This window comes from Lepeophtheirus salmonis, chromosome 13 (genome assembly GCF_016086655.4).
Source record: "Lepeophtheirus salmonis chromosome 13, UVic_Lsal_1.4, whole genome shotgun sequence".
NCBI classification, from domain to species: Eukaryota; Metazoa; Arthropoda; class Copepoda; order Siphonostomatoida; family Caligidae; genus Lepeophtheirus; species Lepeophtheirus salmonis.
Window position 1 is genome coordinate 8,289,558 of NC_052143.2, and position 20,144 is coordinate 8,309,701.

Genomic DNA, 20,144 nt, shown 5'->3' on the forward strand with positions numbered 1-20,144 from the left:
GGAATTTTAATAAATTTAATTTCAGAAACTAGGGAATCTACATTAACTAAACTTTGTAGAGATGTCCGCAAAGGTCTTGCCATTAAATCTATCTTCAATGTAGCCCCTCTCCTAATTTGATAGTGGCCCCAATGCGCTGCCGAAATCTCTGCTTGTAGATTCAGTTTCTTTGACCGGCAGGACCTGGCTTCGAAATGCGGCCAGAAGGAAAAATTGAGCGAGTATGTAGGCCACATTGGTTTCTTCCGAAATGTAATGTTGATTTCCAGAAAGGACTATAAAAACCATTGTTTTCATGGTCCTTTCACTTCATTTTGGAGCCATGAAATCCCTCAGCTTTGTTAAAATATTGGACAAGTTAGGATGTTTACTGTCTAAATGGCGTTTCATTTTATTTGGCTGACATAATTTTGTTGCAAATGACACATTGTGTTTTTTCAATTCCTGCTTCAACTATGAAAGTCAATCCACACTTTAAATATGCCTCACTATATATTTTTTCCCTAATAAATTGTCTTTCGATTCATCATGGGCAATCTGAAATTTTAGAAGTTGACTTTTTTAATCAGATAATAATGATATGAACACGAGAATATAACACAAGGGCATTTGGTGTCGTGCAAAAACTTTTTAGTCAAGTTTCGAGTCTCTGTTGATGTATGTTTTGAGGGAAGTGGAGCAGCAATCTCGATTCTTTTGTCTCTTTTTGAGGCCATTTTTCGATTCATTGTATTATTATTTTAATTATTTTTAGAGTGGAATGTCAATACACACAGTTTGTCAGGGGATGGTAGGAATTATTCATTCCTACCATGTGTTTTTCCCTCTTATTCCTCTCGTTTTTAAGTGTTCAGATTTCTACAACGCACCCGGTATGTATGTATGTATGTGTTCCGATGGATGGACCTACTACTCACCCAGAAGGAGAGAGAGAGAGAGAGAGGTCAAACATTATTATGTTGGCTTAAAACCGATTTGTTTAGGTGTATCTACATTCTAACATATTATGTAGATATTGATAGATAAAAACGTTGGCTTTTCTATCGTCTATTTGTTGTTCTTTGCTTTGAAGAAGGACTATCTGGTATCTACATAATATCCATCTATCTTGTGGGTTTATGTTATTACTTAACTTATTATGTAATAGAGGCAACAAGAAAACAACCTGTCAATATGAATTAACGCCTTTTACACACACAAAAGTTTGTGTGTGTGTGTTTAGGAGTTATCAATAATTATAATTATTGACTACATTCTTTGATGCATTCAAAGGATGAGGAGAATGAGGGGGTGGGTGAGATGAATGCATTCTACCCAAACACTATCCATCTTGTCTGGAATAAACATTTACATCGATCAAGGACTCTTTGTTTTTATCATGTTTTGTGTATATTTTCCGATATTTGATTATTATACCTAATTTGTATATATAAATATATATATATGGTATGTATGCATGTGTGGAGTGTACATAATTATCACAGAAGAAGACAAATAACCAAGCGCCGCGTCCATTAAGTCCAATTACCTCATAAAAGTGCTTTTAAAGGCATGAAATGAATTTTCCAGAAATAGGTGTGAATCTCTCTCTCTCTCTCTCATATAAAACAACAATGATTTAGCTCCAATCCTTTTAATAATTATAAAAAGGAGAGATGGGATCTTTTAAGAGTAATCCTAATGGAGTAACCAGAGAACTAAAGGCTGAAGAAAAATCAACTACATCACCATCATTCCTGTTTGTCAGGTTAATTATAATATCTGAAACTATATTATATGTAAGGAATTAAGTATGAAACCATCACGGCTACAGTGATGAAGGGCAATAATGAATTTGTTTCTTTCTTTCCATCCATCCTTGGATAGATATATATTTTAAGACTAATAATTACGAACTAAAGCTCTTATGAGTGTGTACTTTTCGTCCTCGTCTTCCTTCTAACGGGTCATTTTTAAGTGTAATTAAAATATTTTTCTTATTTTGGGTCCTTGGGCCCCCATATTTATTATTATTCTGCTGCTTCATGTACATGACTTTTATATTTAATTGAGATGGATACCTTGTTGTTGTGGTTCGAGTTCTCCCAAATAAACGGAACTTTTCTATGTAGGATGCAGCAATACAACATAGTCTGTAGTCTATATATGTATCTTAATTAATCAATCAACTTACACTAAGAGCTAGACTCGCGTTTATTAATAGAACAATGTTTGTCTCTATGTTTGAATGGGGAAAAATTCATTTTGATCGAAGAAATAACAATGTTATCATAGTAATGCAATTTTTAGGGGGGTTTCTTGTACCATCAAGCGTGTCTACAGAGTGCACTGTATATAGCGCTCCCTAATGTATATTGTACATTGATACATATTTTTTATCTAAGAAAATACAATATAGTCGTTTTGCATAGGTAGTACTCTCTGGCTCATGCATCAGCCATTACCTCATATTATTATTTTTTTGAAGCTGTCATGATTATTTTTTTGATTCTTGAGGAGAGAGTATTTATGTATGTATTGATTATGTGCTCATGAATAGCGGTGAGTAACACTGAGGATTTCTTGGGTAGTTATTTTCTATATTTTTAGGCAAAGTTTGTCTTTTCGACGACTCCTAACAACTCTAGGCAATGCGGAGTACTACTGATAGTAATCTCATAGGATTTGAAACAATGTTGTCCTCACAGTTTGTATTATACATACATATAAATTAGTGTTTATTCACATACAGATGAATTAAAGATGATATTGTCATCATCATCATATATGTGGATTTAGTTAATATGTACATAAATTGTCCATTTAGTTCGATTATCTCTTCCTTGTACGTACAAATAAATCATCATTGGCTTGGGATTTGGCAGATACTTGGTTAGAGAGTCTTTTAAACGTTACGTATATGTTTACCATTTAGAGCAGTGCCTGATTTCAATAAAAAAAATATTCCCTCTTCTCTTCTTTTATCTCATAAATTTAATGATCTTTTTTTTAACTATAAAGTAAACGTTTTAACATTAAGAATCACTGATTTAAACGATGTTTTAGATAGAATATATAACTTCAGAATAGGATATTTATTCTCAAGAAACACCTTCATAATTTCGATAAAATGTTCAAAATGAGTAAGCTTTACCTTATCAAGCATCATTTATTTCTTTGATAAAGTTGTTGGTCGTTTTCTAATGCATTACTCTATTTGTTCTACTGCTACAATTACCTGTTAATTACTAGTCTAGGACCATAAGTGGTGGTGGTGGTAGTTGTATGCTTGTTGTAAAGGCAATTCCTTATAAATGGAGATTGGATCATGCTTATAAAACTTCTATTTGAATGATAAAATCCGTCCTTGAAAAGTTAAAATGATGTGTAGATTGAGGGGGGGAGTCATTAAAACTAAAGGACGGAGATATGCAATTTTTGGCACATTTGAAGAAAAAAAATCCCCAAAGTATTGCATATATAATTATTATCGTAATAGTACATACTTTTAATTATTATACATATACTTAACAATATGAATCCTCTTCGAGGCCGTCTAGCCACTGTTCTAAAGATTTATTCAAAAGAGCTGACAAAAAGCTACAGTTTGATGTTTGTTTTTGGTTTTGGTCAATCAAAAATGTCCGATCAAATAGCAAAACGGCAGAGGGTGTGCTATCTTCTTCGAGCACAAGTCGGTCTCCGTCAAGAAGATCTTCCTTCGCAGTGGATACTATTCTGAATAGGATAAATGATAGCTTCTTGGCTGAATCAAGAGGTCAGATCATGGTCCTCAGCGCCGTGGCGTCCGACAGCAGCAAGATGCCTCCCTACTTCTTCAAGGCCAACGAGAACACGGACGTCTAGTACAAGGTCCTTAGGTACCAATTCTTGCCATGGTTGAAGAGCACATTCTCCGGGAGATAACTATATGTTTACCCACGACGGCACCCCGGCACACACCTCCAAAGAGGAACATCATTTCTGAAGGTAAAACATGGCTGGCAGACTTTTGGACTTCGTCCTCACCCGACATGAACCTCTTGGACTTTACACTGTTTAGTGCGTCTTGGAGAGCAAGGTGAACTAGACTTCTCACCCGAATGTTGATGCCCTGAAGGCCTTGATCACAAAGGTGATGAACAACTTGTCCTCTGACTTCATCAAGGCCAGCTGATGTCCCCGTATTGAAGCCATAATTCAGAATAGAGAGTCACATATTGAATAAAAAATGTAGAAAATTGTTGAACTACTCTTGCTTCAAAAAATTTCCATAAAATTGACACAAAATAAAAATATGTAGAAGTGAAAACGGCTTTTAAAATTTTCTAATTTTTGAGTCCTCAACCTGTATACATAGAGTAATACTACAAGTATTGTCTCTTTATTATGATATATACAAGGTTTGTGCGTTTTTGTTGTTTTGAATTGTGATTCGAGTTACCTAGATAAAAAGTATTGATGTACGTATTTATAGTGTACACATAATTTCCGTTGATACTTGTAACCCTCCCTCTGTAATTTCTTTTTCCATAGAAATCAATAAATAAGTTAGTTCCATATCACTCAGGTAGTAGTGTGACCGAATTAATATACTAAATACTTGCATATTATATGTAATAATATAGCTATTGATCATGAGGGTTCAATTGTTTTGGTTGCAAAAAATGATGAAATGATCTACTATTTGTTTCAATTAGAAAATTCTCTCTTTCTCACCAAAGAAAACAACTTGCTTTGTGATCATGTACATTTTGTATATAACATGCATCTACTCTTATAACTTTTCAAATTATATAAGGTGGTAAATGGACTTTACCAAATAAAATGGTGATTTTTGGATTGATGGGTATCAAATGGTGTTGGGGATTTTGCACTACTATATATTTAATTTTATACAGTATGTCTGACTTAACAAAGGCCCAAACTCAAAATGCACAATATCCATAATATATTAAGGGCTATGGATCCGTATTTCTATTGATTAATATTGTTATTATTATTTAACAGGTGTACACATACACACACCAACAATTTATCCGCCCTGACCTTTTTGACAATGTGCTTTGGACGACCCTCGTTTGTTTTAAGAAGGGAGGAGCGCTTTTTTGTGTGTTCAAAGGCTGTTATTTTTTCTTCTTCTTCACAACCCTCGTTTATTTTTTCAATACATATTTCCGTTTAGTTTACTCCGACTGATTCGTGAGAGCGCTCCCTAAACGAAACATATTTAATATTACTACTTGAATACTTGAGAAAAAAAGAAATTAAATAAATCCATCATCACCCAAGGTGCAAGTGTCATTTTCGTGCTAAACATTTGCATACGAACAAAGTAGAAATGCTTTTGTAAGCCCCAATATTACTATTATTATTATGCCTGGAGTTCAAATATTAGGAAGATTTGAAACATCCCTTCGTGGTGGGGATTCTCCCACTATAGATCGAAGGATCCTTCACAAGGGCTGCTGTGGAGACACCCATGGCCATGGTGTTAAAAAAGAAAGGAGATCCATTACTCGAGAATATCCTGGGGGGCTTGAGTCTTCCAGTGATGAGTCCTGGAACAATAATAGACAACCTGATCTCATTCTCTCATCCCATAAGAAAGCCCGCTCACATTCCATGGGATGGAATTCCGGTACGGAGCGACACAGTGGCTCTTCTAGAAGATCCAATTCCACAGCTGCTGTGCTTGTTTCAGAAAGACTTTTCTCTTCTCCAACAAAGGCTACCACAGCTAAAGTTCGTGCCGAAAGGAGTGCTTCGGATGGAAGAGGCATGCAGGCCATTATTGAGAGTTATTCCTCGAACTCTCTCCCAAGAAGAGTCGAAATCACATATGACAACTCTGATGGAACAGAAAAGAGGGATTCTGAGGAGGATGAAGAGGAAGAAGACGAAGAAGAGGAATTTCTTGGGAGCGCTGGGGGTCGATGGAAAAAGAGGAATCTGATTACTCGACGTCAATTCTCTTCTTGTTCACCTCTCAAAGCCTCTCGTCAAGAGTCTCCTTCCCCTTCAAGAAAGGATAATGGTTATATCCGTGGCAGAGGATCGGAGGAAGAAAGAGGTGAATCCTCTTCTACAAACTCTCCTCCATGTACTCCCATCAAACATAATCTCTCCACTCCAAAACTATCAAGAACCAAATCTATTCCAAAAAGTCACGAGTGTCAACGAAAAAATAATGGTTATGCCTTTGGCTCAAGTACGAGTCGTTTTGATAATGAAAGTCATAATAACAGCTTGAAGAAGAAAAGACTCATGGGTGGAGGGGATTACACATCCTCCGAAAGTGGTGGAGGCTACTATTCTAAACACTTGTTTCGAACCCGGAGTGATTCTTCCGGGGTTTCTTCGAGGAATTCAGACTCTAAAAACTCTGTGACTCAGGCCTGGCTCCAATTTAAAGAAGATATTGAGTCTGCCATGAGTAGAAAACCTAGACAATCTGGTGGATTCTATAAGAACCTTGAGGAATTGGTATCATTCAAGAAGAAGGTCTCACGAAATCCCTCTCATTTTAATACTAAAAGCAGTCAGGTAAGAAGGTTCTTGGCCTTTATTAAGTTAGTTAGTTACATATGCATTTCAATCCAAAAATGTTTTGTTACTTGTAATTGCTTACTTTAAAATTCAAAATGCATTTAAAAGAGTTTATGTACATATCTCAGTTTATAATACAATTAGGCATTACAATCATTATCCTATTCTTTTTTCCTTTTTTATCGACTGCTCATGATGATTATAATATGTCTTATTTAGCTACATTCTTCTTCACCTACATACATGAGTTATGTAATATTATTGAGAAAAAATATTTTATTTTTTTGTTTCTAATTAACTTTGTTTTGCTGAATGTGCCTATACCCCCACGAAACACTAGAAGAAGAAACATTAATTTGTGTAGGCACATTGTTATTCGACCCCTTTCAATCTTGATGTCATGGTGTGAAATTGAATTATTATAGAGATGTCATTTAGAACTATGTACGTTCATTGTACAAATGTACAGTTGGAGGGATTTTTTTATTTTCTACTAAAGGATTGATTATACCTATGGTGGGTATCTGTGTGTGCACGGATTTTTAGTGACTTCATGCATAGAAATAAAGAAAAACTGAAAGAAATATTTCCTTTTTTGATGGATGGTCCTTTATTTATATTTAAAAAAATATGTAGAAAAACAATTTTTAATTATACCGATAGGTACCTATGTATGTATAATACATGAATATATTTAAACCTTGTTCTTGTGAAAGTATCTAATCTTAGTTAGACAAATAAGTATGTAAATACTTACACAAAAGCTAGAGTAATTTATTAAGAGCTACTAACCTTCACTTTTCATTTAATAGTTCACTTATTATAATATAATATGCAGAATGAAGATAAACTATTAATATACTATGTATAATAAGCATAATCATATTAATAATTTGAATTGCTGTAAATGTCGAACATTGGCTGGTTGCTCCTAATGTTTTTCTTGCTCTTGTTGAATGCCACTTCCTACATATTACATATGTTTTTAAGTCTTAAAAGTATCCTGTAACATTTATTTACTCTAACAAATACAAATAAATTGTGCTAGGTCATTTCATTCCCAGTAAATGCATCCTCCGACATTTCATTCCCACTTTTAAGATGGATATTTAGTGACCGTCATAGGGTTTTAATCCAGAGATGAACATAAAGTAGGCGAATGTAATTGATCCTGGAAAAGGATGTTAGGGACCCGAATCGTAACTGTGAGAAGAGAAATAAGGGTCATGAAATTGATGTGAAGGAGGATAGACGATCGCAGGGAAGAGTAATTACGTCATTTACTTTTACTTCCCTTGGTCTGAACAATATCCATTCTTATTCATAATTTAAGGACTTATGATGACGTTATTTCTAATCTATAAACACCATATATCCTTCATATCCGTATACCCTCCATCACAAGGCATCAATCATCTACAGTCACTGCATACATAAAAACGACCTACTGGTTTTGACAGTATGACGTCATTTAATATTAAAGTGGGAATTAAATTACTGGTCGCGATATATATATATATATATATATGTTGTGTACAAGCTGTAAGGTCTGTACAAGTTTCCATGTACAGTGCATTATTTAAATTATAACATGGGTCATTCTAATCACCAACTATTAATATAAACTATCATTTCATTTTGATGTATTCAAATTACATGGCTTAATTTATGAGTAATATAACTGAGAGTATTTGAGCTTTATAATGTTCCACAGAATCCTCTCATATTTTAGTAATCTGTATTGAAATAGCCAAAAATTACAGCCTTAATACACTGGTCATCCATAGAATATTCAATTATTGTATTATTCTCATGTCAAGTACTGCAATATTCCTTCATTAAAATTATTTACATATCTCAGTTTATAGATGCAACTTGTACATAATATATATTAAGAATTAATATCTCTATAATATCGATACCGAAGACTCAAACTCGATATTTGAAATAAAACGGGCAGTTGATTTATACAATTATAATTAGTCCATTAACTTTGTAGGTATTTGTAATCACGCTACAACAGGAAGTTCCTCTCCAAATACTTGAGGCTTAAACATTAAGGTAACATTTAAAAGAATAGAAAAGCTTGACATACTTTGGAGTGGCTTTAGATACACTCAAATTCAATAGTATTGAATCTAAAAGGTGTTTTTTAATAGCATTTGGATTATATCTACCTTACAAAATTGAGATTCTATCTATTTGTTAATTCTCTGAGTAGTCTATTTCTTCTGAATTTAGTATACATCAAAGGAAAATAATTATATTGTTTGTTTGTTTTAACAAAAATTATATTCATTAGTTAATACATTTTCTTTCTATAGCATTTCTATTAGCATTTTGCTGAATATGTTATGAGCAATATATCCGTAAACCAAGACAATGAGTGGAACGCTTTAAAAATCCATCAAATAGCTAAACATAACTTTTTTTACATTTTTTTATTTAGTTTTGTTATGAAAAAATGTACAAAACCATGGCTTTAGTTTTGATTTTTTAGAAATTTTAACCATTTAAAGATAAAGCACTTATCATTTAAAAAAACAAAAACAAAAAACACTATAAAGTAGAAAAACTATGGAATAAGGAGTATTGGTCCTATTTATAAAAATCATAACTTCATTTACATAGTATTTTTTTATGTTATACTATAAAAAGGTATGTTCGATGAAATTCGATGAAAAATTGTTAAAATTTAAAAAACAAAATAAAAACACGATGACCCTTGAAAAATTTAGGGTCAAAAACTAAAGTAATGATTACTTTATTTTAAAATTACAAAAATTATAAGATGGTTTTGTTAAGGTAACTAATAACTTTTTAAAGGTGTATTATACTTGCCTATTATTGCTTTGGTTTACAATTTATCACTTATCAAATATTCATATATGGTAATTTTTTCATCTTGAAGTCCTCAGAACTCAGAGTTGGGCAGACTAAGCTACAGATTCAATGTTTCATTTCTGAGCTAATAATAGTACATATGTACAAAATTTGAGTAAAATCAGTTTCCACGTCAAAATTTCTCATAGAATGACCCAATCATATCTATTGAAGGTTATGTATCCAATAACCATAGATATATAAAATATACAGCTATATATTTTTATTCTGTTTAAATATTGATACTAAAATTTTCGATATTTTAACATCCCTAATATTTATACTCAGTTTGTCAAGTTGTAGTTGGTTCAAGCCCAAAAGGGGGGAGTTGGGATATGAAATCCCTGATTTTGTACATGTGCATATATCACAAAAGAATCTAATTTTCATTCTACATATTATGTACCTACAAATTTCTATTTTCACATTGTTATTAAGCTGCAACTTTTATGGGTTAGATCTTTCTTGCTTACTTTCTCCGACGGATTTGATTCTCCATGTCCTCAAAAATGATTAATCGGATCTACATAAATTGAATATATCTTTTCTATTTGCATGAATGAGTTAGTTCATCGTCCTTGACCAATATGATGACGTTCTTATAAAATGTAATGTTTTTATTAAAAATGAATTAAGAGAATCATTTTCGACTCATGGCAGGTTCATATGTATTTTTCTTTCTCGGGAGGGGGAGTCCTTAAAAAATACAGAAAGAAATTCTATTTTATGTAATTATATTCGGATGATTATATATGAGGTATGTCTTAATCAATGACATTGTTTTGATGATACATATGTACAAATATTTCTTGGACTGTAATTATTATCTTTTTCATATTATGTATTTATATATTATTACAAAACCTTTCAAATGAATGCAATTTTAATTACTTAAGTGTATTTCTTGATTTTCCCAATTTTTGATTTATTTTAATATAACTCATGCATAAATAGTCCTTATTAATAGTAAATGTTCAAGTTTCGAAATCCTGGATTTGATTCACATCTACCTTCATATCATTATTATGTATGCCTGGTATTTAATGCTGCAATGATCCCCTTAGTACGAGTATTTTCCCATAGTGGAGCAGCAAATATTGTTATTATTTTTAAAATATGTATTATTTAGAAGGAGTATTTATTTGTGTAGTATGACGGATTGGACAATGAACATGTGTCAGTAGTACACATTATAATTAGCCGGATTTATTTATTTATATTGTGTAGTTAAAAGGACGTGAAAACTCAGTCATTGCTATTTTCTTTAAGTAATAACCATAGACTATAATTTACTAAGATTATCTCTGTATAGTTACTAGTACAAATTGTATCCCTCCTTAATAGTGGCGTAGCGGGAAGACTTTTACCACAAGAGAGGCCATATTATGTAAATTTTTGCACCTCTACAATGCACATATTTAAAAAAATCGGTCATAGGTGTAACTACGTCATTTCAGCTGTTGTAGTTACCATGAAAGACCCATAAGGACCATATTTTTTTGACGTCCTTAAACCAGGCTCGGTTTTAGTCTAAGTGGTTAAAGAAAGATAAAAAAAATGCATTTTATTCAATATATTTTTATTAAATTCAATTACGTTTTTCTTTAGAAATTTTTTTGTAGGCCTGTCACTGTTCTGTTCTTTAACTAAGCGGCATGAGTGAACAGCTCTATAGATTTGGTTAGAGTACTTAAAAAATAATAAATAAATATGCAGACAGTTTCTTTTTTAAAGTGAGAGAGAAAGGTAAAAATAGTATTATTTCCTTTGGTGTAAATAATTTTTATTTTAAATCTTCTTGTTACCTCATTTCCTTTGGTTTTCTTTCTCTCTCTCTCTCTTCCCCCATCATATGTATGTACTCATAATCAACATAGATATGCTATGTATTGAGCCGCCTACTACTACTACTACTACCTCTCGTCATATTGAAGTCAATTTCTTTATAATGAGTCAGTCAAACTTTGCTTCATTTTAGAATTTTATAACTATTTGAAAAATGTCATCTCTATGTGTGTGCTTGTTTATGTGCATAGTTTTTGTATTCCTTTTTTTTTTGAAGGCACATCACTCTGTGTAAAGATGCGGAAGAATAAACAAATAAAATTCAAACAATTCCAACAAACTAGATGGTTTTGCCCCAGGGGTACCTCGGAGAGAAAGAATGGTTTTATAGTCTTCTTCTTATACGACCATTATGTGGGGTTTATTTTTCTTTATTGTCATGAAATTAAATGAAGAAGATATGATGGGATTTGATATTTGCTTATTTAATTAAGGTGGTACAAATGGAGGTTGTTGTACCTTTGGGGAATGATGTAGATGCCATGTTGTTGACACTTACCTACCTATAATAACCCCTCTCTTTTGAATAATCATCATTATATGTACTTTGAATATAAAAAAAAAGAAGTTCATTTGCCAGAATAGCTTGTTGTTAGTGGAATAAGACACTTCAAAGTCCATCCTTATTGTTCATAGACCTGGAATAAAGGCGGCATCTTTTTTCCTTTTTCCAAATGAGTCATTTTTTAATTTATTAAATACAATAATATACATATCAGAGTAAAAAAAAGGCTCTAAAATATGGTATTTAACATTTTTTGAATGCAAAACTACAAAGATTCGTCTTCCTCACTTGTTTATAATCCCAAATTATAATCTGAACAACTATTTTGACCAAAAAAAAACTATTTTAATCATTAAAATTTGACATAGAAACCCCATTACTTACCACGAATATCGTTTAATATCTTTATATCCAAAGACTGAAAAACAAATAATGTATCTAAGTACTTGTGGAGCAATGTAAGTATATAATGTATACGGGGTGTAGAAAAAGCAATGAGACCTTCTAAAAGTACAGTTTTGAATAGGTGTTGTTGATTAAATGTTTAAGTTTCGATTATTTTGGAATAGCTTAGATTTTAAGTCTTTGATTGATGCACATGTTGTAAATAAATTTTCTGTATATGTCGCGATGGATTGCCAAGAAGAACGATCATTGGCAATTTAATCCGCGCCGGGAGGACCACCTCTGGCATCATGAAGGCATTAAACGTCAGCAAGGCCGCAGTCTGTCGGGTCAAAAATCGTTTGGCTGATGGGGGCTACCTTAAGGACAAACTCAATAGTGGAAACCCCACCAAAGTGAAGCCTGAAGACATCATGGAGGCCTTTAACCCAACGACAGAGATGTCTGAGTACACCAAGAAAAGGAAGGTGCATTGATCAACTGTGGGCAATGCTATCTGAAAAGCTGGAGGAAGGTCGCTTAGAAAAATTGAGAGGTAAATCCCATCCCAACGTATAAAACAACTCCGTCTTCAGCGATGTCAACAACTCCTCTAGAATGATCTGAAGCTTCACAGCAACTGGGTAATTTTTTTCTCTGATGAAAAGACCATTACCGTTGACCCAGCTAAAACAAGCAAAATGATCGAATGGTTTGCTTTGGCAAGGCTGACAACAGCATCGGGACAGTCACCAAGACCAAAGATCCGGCCTCTGTGATGATGGGGGGAGTTGTGCCATCAACTCCAGGAAAAATAATTCCAATTTGGTTTCCTGTTGTATACCGGTTACCCGCAGCCGACTACTTGATGGTGTTGAAGGAAAATGTGGTCCCATAGATCACCAAGACCATGAAGAAGTACAACAAGGCCACATACGTATTTATCGAACTCCGGCCCGTACTACTAATATTGTACAAAAGTGGATTGGTAGCATCATTAACTTCTGGTCCATCCAAGACCCTTTGGCTCCCTAAGAGTGCAGTACTGGATTACTCCATTGGGTAGCAAATTGAGAAGAAGGCCTGCAAAGTCCGCCACTACAATTTTGATACCCTGAAGAACTCTGTTAATCAGCAACGGAGGATAATGTAAATGGACTTTGTTGCAAATGAGTGCAAGGGGTTCCGGAGGCTGTCATTGAGGCAGGCGGTGGCCATATTCATAATTAATGTGGATTGTTATAGTAAAAAAATATTATAAACATAATTCTAATCAATTATAAGTATTTTAATGACTACTTAGAGGAAGGTCTCAGTACTTTTTCTACAGTCAGTATGTGTATAAGTCTATGACTCAAGTGGAGAAAAAAAATGACGTTGATGTACTTTCATAGTAGTACGTTGTACTCCAACCCACCACTTGGGTTGTTTTTATGACCCCCCTTTTCAAAGGTGGCTTATTTTCCCTTTTCCCGATTGTTTGATTACCCATAAATCCAATGGCTTTACTTTTCCTTCTCCAGATGTTGTAGTGTGCTCAGCAGATGATACATAGAATGGGGTACAGGGCTGTGTTTTTTATATATCAATTCATGCCTATCTCACATATGAGAGAAACTTAGTTAGAAATACAACCTATGTGTGTTATAAAAGAATAAAAAAGGAAATTGAATTGTTAAGTAGTAGTAGTGGTGATAAAAATATATACAAACAAGTGCCTACCTATGAATAAGTCAAATGCGCTGCTCCTTAGTATGTAGCGGCTCATAATAATAGATTAGGTAATTGAAATTCCATTTTATTAATATAATTACTATTAGGTATAAGATTGATTTTCCTTTATTATTCAAGGATAGAATATTTACGTACAATCGTTCACGAGTATTTCCCTCCTCCTGACGTACCTTATTGTATGTAGTTGTAATATTGTACATATTATTATTATTATATTTTCTATCCCTCCAGCAAATAAATCAAACTTGTCAAAGAATGAACACAAATAATAATGTATATTGTATATGAGTCATTACTTTTTCATTTATTTATTTTTTTGATGAGAAAATGTAAGAGTTTGTATGAGATTGCTAAAAAGTTTTATTTTTTATTTTTTTGTTTCTCTGTGTTTTACCGTATCCTTGTTTATGTGTGTCCATTGGAAGCCCTTTACTTTATGTATGTATTACATATATCAATATGCAAATTGATGTAAAAATTATACAGGGATATTCGAGTGAAAATCAGTATTTATCTTCATTTGAAGTGTTTCCAAAATCATTTTTATTCATAGAATATATGTACATACAGTTTCCCATTAACGAAATTGTTTTTCTTAAAACACATAGGGGTTTCCTTCTATTTGATTGTTAATTTATTTCTACTGAAGTTTTGGCTTCTAATTTCTTCCTTAGGGATAGTTGTCAATGAGTTATGAATGGATGGATGAAGAAACAAACAATATTATGTAGGTGTCTATAAATACTTGAATAACATCATCCTTTATTTAAAATTGTTTTTTTAAAAGATATGTACATAAAATATATATACTTTGCGGGCCTATTCATGAAAGTGATGGACCTTTTACTCCTCCCTCTATTTCTTCTTTAAAAATACTATTTTTTCGCACATTTGTGTAGTCGTAAATTACAATATCTACATACCACAAGTTGCGATTTGGTAGAAGATACAATTTATTTGTATTATAATCCCCTTTTAAATTACAACAATAATAATTTTAATTACCAACTATTCATTAATGCTATCAATTCATTTTTTTTTAATTATTACAATGTATGCATTTACAAGTAATATCAAACTGAACATTGGAACTTTATAATGTGTCACAATATTTGCTTTATCCACTTGTGATTTTCATTTATTTTAAGTCAAAAATGACACAAGGATAAATCCATCAACCATCCAAGGAATTATCAATAATTGCATTATCCTCAAATCACAAATCCTATTCTAAATTCTTCATTTAATATTATTCATCTCATTTTTTGGTTGCAACTTGAACAATTTGATAAAACAATTAAATTCAAGATTAGAGCTGAATATATTGGCAACACTTAACTCTATGTATATGAAAGTGTGCTCAACAGATTCAGCTGACAAAACTAAGTAAAAATACGAACGCCGTACAGCCATTATTGTGTGCATCCGTACCGGGAGCACCCCCACGGATATTATTGAGTTTATGAAGCTGCCCAAATCAACTATTATGATGTCGCCAAGGCTTTGAAGGAGTCTGATGGGTGGGGAACTTCTTCAAGGAAGACTCATGATCGTTTTGGGCTAATCCCCGATACTAAATTAATGTAATACACGATTAAAATTAATGGACATGTGGCCTTCTAGCTCGTTGGATTTAAACACCTTTGACTACTATATGGGGGGTGTCTTGGACAGTGACTTATCAAGGCCTGTTCCAGGTTGGTGGCTGTGGTTGAAGCTGAATTGCTGAATTAATTTTGGGAATTAAATTGATATATACATTATCCTTAAATTTTCCGGATTTAAAATCTCCACCCTGTATATGGATGAAATCTATAAGTTACAACGTAGTTATTATTAGTCTATATATATTGTACATATCAATATTGCTTTTGATTTACGAGATTGATGATTTCTTTAGTGAAAGTGATATAGAAATTACACATAATATGTATTTTGTTAGTATTCTACATGTTATGCTCTTGTACTCTAGCTTTATTCATTCGTTTTTCTGTCTCAATCTCCATTTGTTCTGGTTCTCTCCTCTAAATGTTGTTGAAATAAACAAGAGGAATTACTTGTCAGGAGGAGGATGTGGATTTTGGGGCACACTCAGTCATGACTCATTTCCTAGGTATGACCATGAGTATGAGTCTATTATGTAGTTGATTTCATCTATTAGTAAAGTGACATTTTTGTAAGGAAAAGACAACACATGGTACATCGGAATTAAGAACCCTTTTAATATCAGTTGCATGTTTTGGGGTGGGAGAGAAAATGAATTACTGCTATTAAAATAGCAGTAGTGAAGGATAAATATCGTATTTATTTTAAATTCATATAATTTTTTTTATATTATGCATTTTAAAACAATTTACACCAAAGAATGGCAGTAATACTTACTTTAGAAGTAGAATATAACATCACAATGCCCCATTAAATAATTAATAAAAAGGAAGAAAGAGCACACGCAAAAACCATTTTTCATTTTCTACTCGCAAAAATCACTTTTTACCTTACATAAATGTATATTCTACCAATTAGTTATCCTTTTCATACCCTCAAGGCTCAGTTTCTTGCCTACATCAAATGTCTCCAACTATTAAAATTTTGTCCCTAAAAGAAGAATATTCATGTACTTGGTATATTCACAACAGCAATATTTTCGACTAAAAAGATCAGGATCAATCATGTCACTAAGGACAATTGAAATGCACTTACAGGGACGTTCTCAGGATTTTTGTTTGGTGTGAAGGTTAGCTCATAAATATATTTATAAAAGAAAAAATGCCTTCCTTGCTGTATGATCAGTAACAATTTTGTTGGAGGCGGACGTCATTGATGGGTCATATTTTTATATGATGTGTAGTGGGGCTCTAATATCAGTTTAGTATAATGGCAGTATACCATACACGAATATTCCTGACCCTGAGATTATCCATTCTCTCTCTCTCGTCTCCAATAAGGAATACCACATGCCTACTTAGTTCATAAATAAGAGTAGTAACCTAAAGAGCATCAAAATTTATTTGGATCATCCCCATGATGGATCCTTTCTTTCTCTATTTCTTTCTTCCTTATTATGATTATTTGAAGCACAGCATGGAGATGGGTGAGAGAACCCTTCAAAACTCAAAGATACGCAACATTTTGTAATTCGTGGGAGTATTGTATGAACGATGCATATAAGGTTAAAGAAGAGTCACAAGTCATGAGAAGTAATTGATGCATTTCAATATTATTATTTACCTACAACATTGATTGACACTACTCGAGGAGGCTCTCTTCATCTTCGGAAGTCTGTGGTTTTCTGTATGCATGTACAGAAAAATGTAATACATTAATATTACATATGAAGGAGGAAAAGTAAAGTTAATTGAATACTAATTGAATAATCCTTTTTTGGACTTTTAATAGTATTACTATGTACTTTATGATCTATATGGTGCTATCATTTAGTAGGTTCAAGCAAGAGTAGGTAGATTGAAAAGAAAATGGACATTTTGGGATTATTGGGAGGGGGAAGATAAGGGATACCATGCCATATGTAATGTATGTACTTAGTAGTGTTGAGACTCGGTCCAGCACTAATCTTATTATATTTTTTTTTCGGTTCGGTCTTAAATTATTTTTTCTATAACCATTTTTCGGTCCAAACTGCGGTCTAAGACCCTGGACCTATTTTTTAAGTCTCATATATTATGAGAGACCATTTTTTTTCTTCTAGATCAACCCCATATGTTCAAACTAGGCCAAATTTTTCCTTTGGACCGATCTAGACCGGGTTTTAATATTGAATATAACGGTCTAAGATTTCCAGACCTGAAACTCTACTCTAGTACCTAGTGTTTATATGAAGCAAGCAAACACGTGTTGTGATGAGCATTTAACTATAAATGTACTGCTTACTTATTAGTATCTATTTTGTATCTTTTTTTTAAATAGTGAAATAGAAAAGAATGATACATATATATTAGTAATCTTGGGGTATTTTTATGGTTAATTCATTCAAATGTGTTTTTTTTTTCCATTCGAGGGGAGTATTGTATGCATATTTAGTCAGTCTTCACTTCTACATATGTATATGCATGAAAGGTATAAGTATTCCAAAGAGGAGGAACACTATAGGATTTAGTGTTCAGACTTGTTCTGAGACCAATTGATTCCCTGTCTGTAGTGTTTTTCTAGAATCCATGGATCGAAATTTAAACTGTAGGCAGGGAAAAAATTACAAATTTGTCTTCATTTTATTTTTAAACTGTTTATTTTTTACCCTTATAAAAGCAATCCAAATCGTGTTGTTGTGTGTGTGTGTGTTGATCAAACTTGAGTCAAATTAGTTGGTCAAAAATTATAACGATATCAGACTGGTCTCGAATTTTCAGAAAGAAACCCTATGGATATAGCATATATGGAGGGTTGAAGCTCAAATATGAAAAATATTAGTGTTATTCCCTATTTGTCATCCTAGAAGTTTAATTTGTCATTTTAATACTTAAAAACAAAAAAATTAAAATCAATTTCTTTGATCCATTTTATTGTAAAAATTGGAATACAGCCTGGAGTTTCCGAGCTTAATTCTGTAAAGTAAATATTTGAGTTGTGGCAATTTGGCTCTCAAGACACAAAATATGTAAGTTGCAATTGAACTTTAAATTGAGGACTGAGTATTTTTGCAGTAATTATTATCATAATTAAATAGTGGAAATATGAATGAATCAAAAACACTTAAATGTCGTACTCATAACTCAAAATTTCCCCAATTTTTTAATTTCAATGCGTTCAGGTAATTTCAATATTGCAGAAATATTTTAGATCCACATTACCTTAAATGAACACAAATATTGAGAAAATCCTGTCCTTCATTTAAAATTCCTTTGTGAATTTTTATTCTGAAACAGTCTAAAGAGTATTATTATTCTTAATTATTTGGAGGAATAATGATATTCTCTTTGCAATTAAATAATATTTATATTATTATAATCCTTCGTTTCTTGCTTCTTTTTTTTTACTCATTTGTCTAACTATGTAAGTGAATTTGTAATATCTTAACAAACACAACATGTACTTTGCATTGATCTATGTACAAATCTGTGTTTATTTTATTTGATTGTAACAATTCATAACAGTCTATTCAGTATTCAAGGCTGTTGTTTTTATAAAAACCCCAAAGGAATACCTAGAATAACAAAATGGAGGATATCGTATTTTTACGTTTTTATTTTATGCAATCAATTGTGTTCAGTCATGCTACTTCAAAGTTGCTGCTGTGGTTGTTGTTGTTGTAAAATCTCTTATTTGGTTGGGAGGTACAACTGGGTACTTGTTTTTTGATCAGATTTTTACCAAGATTGGGGAGGAATGGATTTCTTTTTTTCTTCTTTTTTTCAGAGCTCCCATTGCGCGTTTGAAACGCAGTTTATACTGAGTTCGACCTTCCATAAATTATATACATACATGGGTATTTACAAAATTTCATATCATCATTGAATTATAAATTAATAAACGTAGGTACATACTTCTTTTTTAATTGAAAAGTGTGTTGGCAGTCATTTAGAAAAAAACAGAAGACAAATGGCAATGGAGATTTAAAGTGGGATGCAAAATGACTACTATTTATTTCGGTATTGATTAGTGTTGAGACTCGGTCCAGCACCGATTTTTTTTTCTTTTTTTTTCGCTCGGGTCATATGTGATTTTTTCTAGACCCATTTGGACCGATTGATCCGTTCAAGTCACACTCTAAAAACCGTGGACCGATGTTTTAGGTCTCACTTTATAGACCAATTTTGATTCAGTCTCAATTTACGGACCGATTTCCAAATTAATCCAAGCTATCTCTTTTTTTAAACTTCGTATAACGTCATTGTACTTGAAAAAACATATGATGTCATGTTGTCAACAATTTATCTGTAAAATCGGTCTAAAACTATTTTTTTGGGACCGAACTATGTAGACCGAACTTTCCCTTTAGACTGATGTAGACTGAATTTTTTTATGAGGTCGGTCAAGACCGAGCTTTTTTGTTGGACCGAACTAATTTGGTCCAACAAAAAATATAAAGGTGTCAGACCGGACTAGGATTTCTAGACCGAAACCCAACACTAGTATTGGCTTATAAGCTATATGTACTCCTCAATTGACGTTCCTATTGCTATTAGCAGTTCTAATATAATAAAAAAAAAAGGGGGAGGATATTATTCAAGATTATTAATATTGATGAAGGGCCTTTCTCATGCCTCAAATACTCGTGGGAATCATTTTCACCACCCATTTATATACATAC

At 32.7% G+C, this 20,144-nt stretch overlaps 1 protein-coding gene across 4 annotated transcripts in view; it reads left to right on the plus strand.

Moving 5' to 3' along the window:
* The window catches only part of LOC121128211 (unconventional myosin-XVIIIa), a 115,019-nt gene that overhangs the window by 39,502 nt on the left and 55,373 nt on the right, over positions 1-20,144 (plus strand). For 3 of the 4 annotated variants that reach the window (XR_005868098.2, XR_005868097.2, XM_040723784.2), the window contains exon 1: positions 1,316-6,525. The exons of the other annotated variant lie outside the window; for it this stretch is intronic. Coding sequence is in view for 1 of the 3 variants with exons in the window: in XM_040723784.2 (XP_040579718.1) it covers positions 5,356-6,525 (1,170 nt within the window). In the remaining 2 variants the exon portion in view is untranslated. Of the gene's footprint in view, positions 1-1,315; positions 6,526-20,144 lie in introns of those variants that run through there. 4 annotated transcript variants of the gene reach the window in all.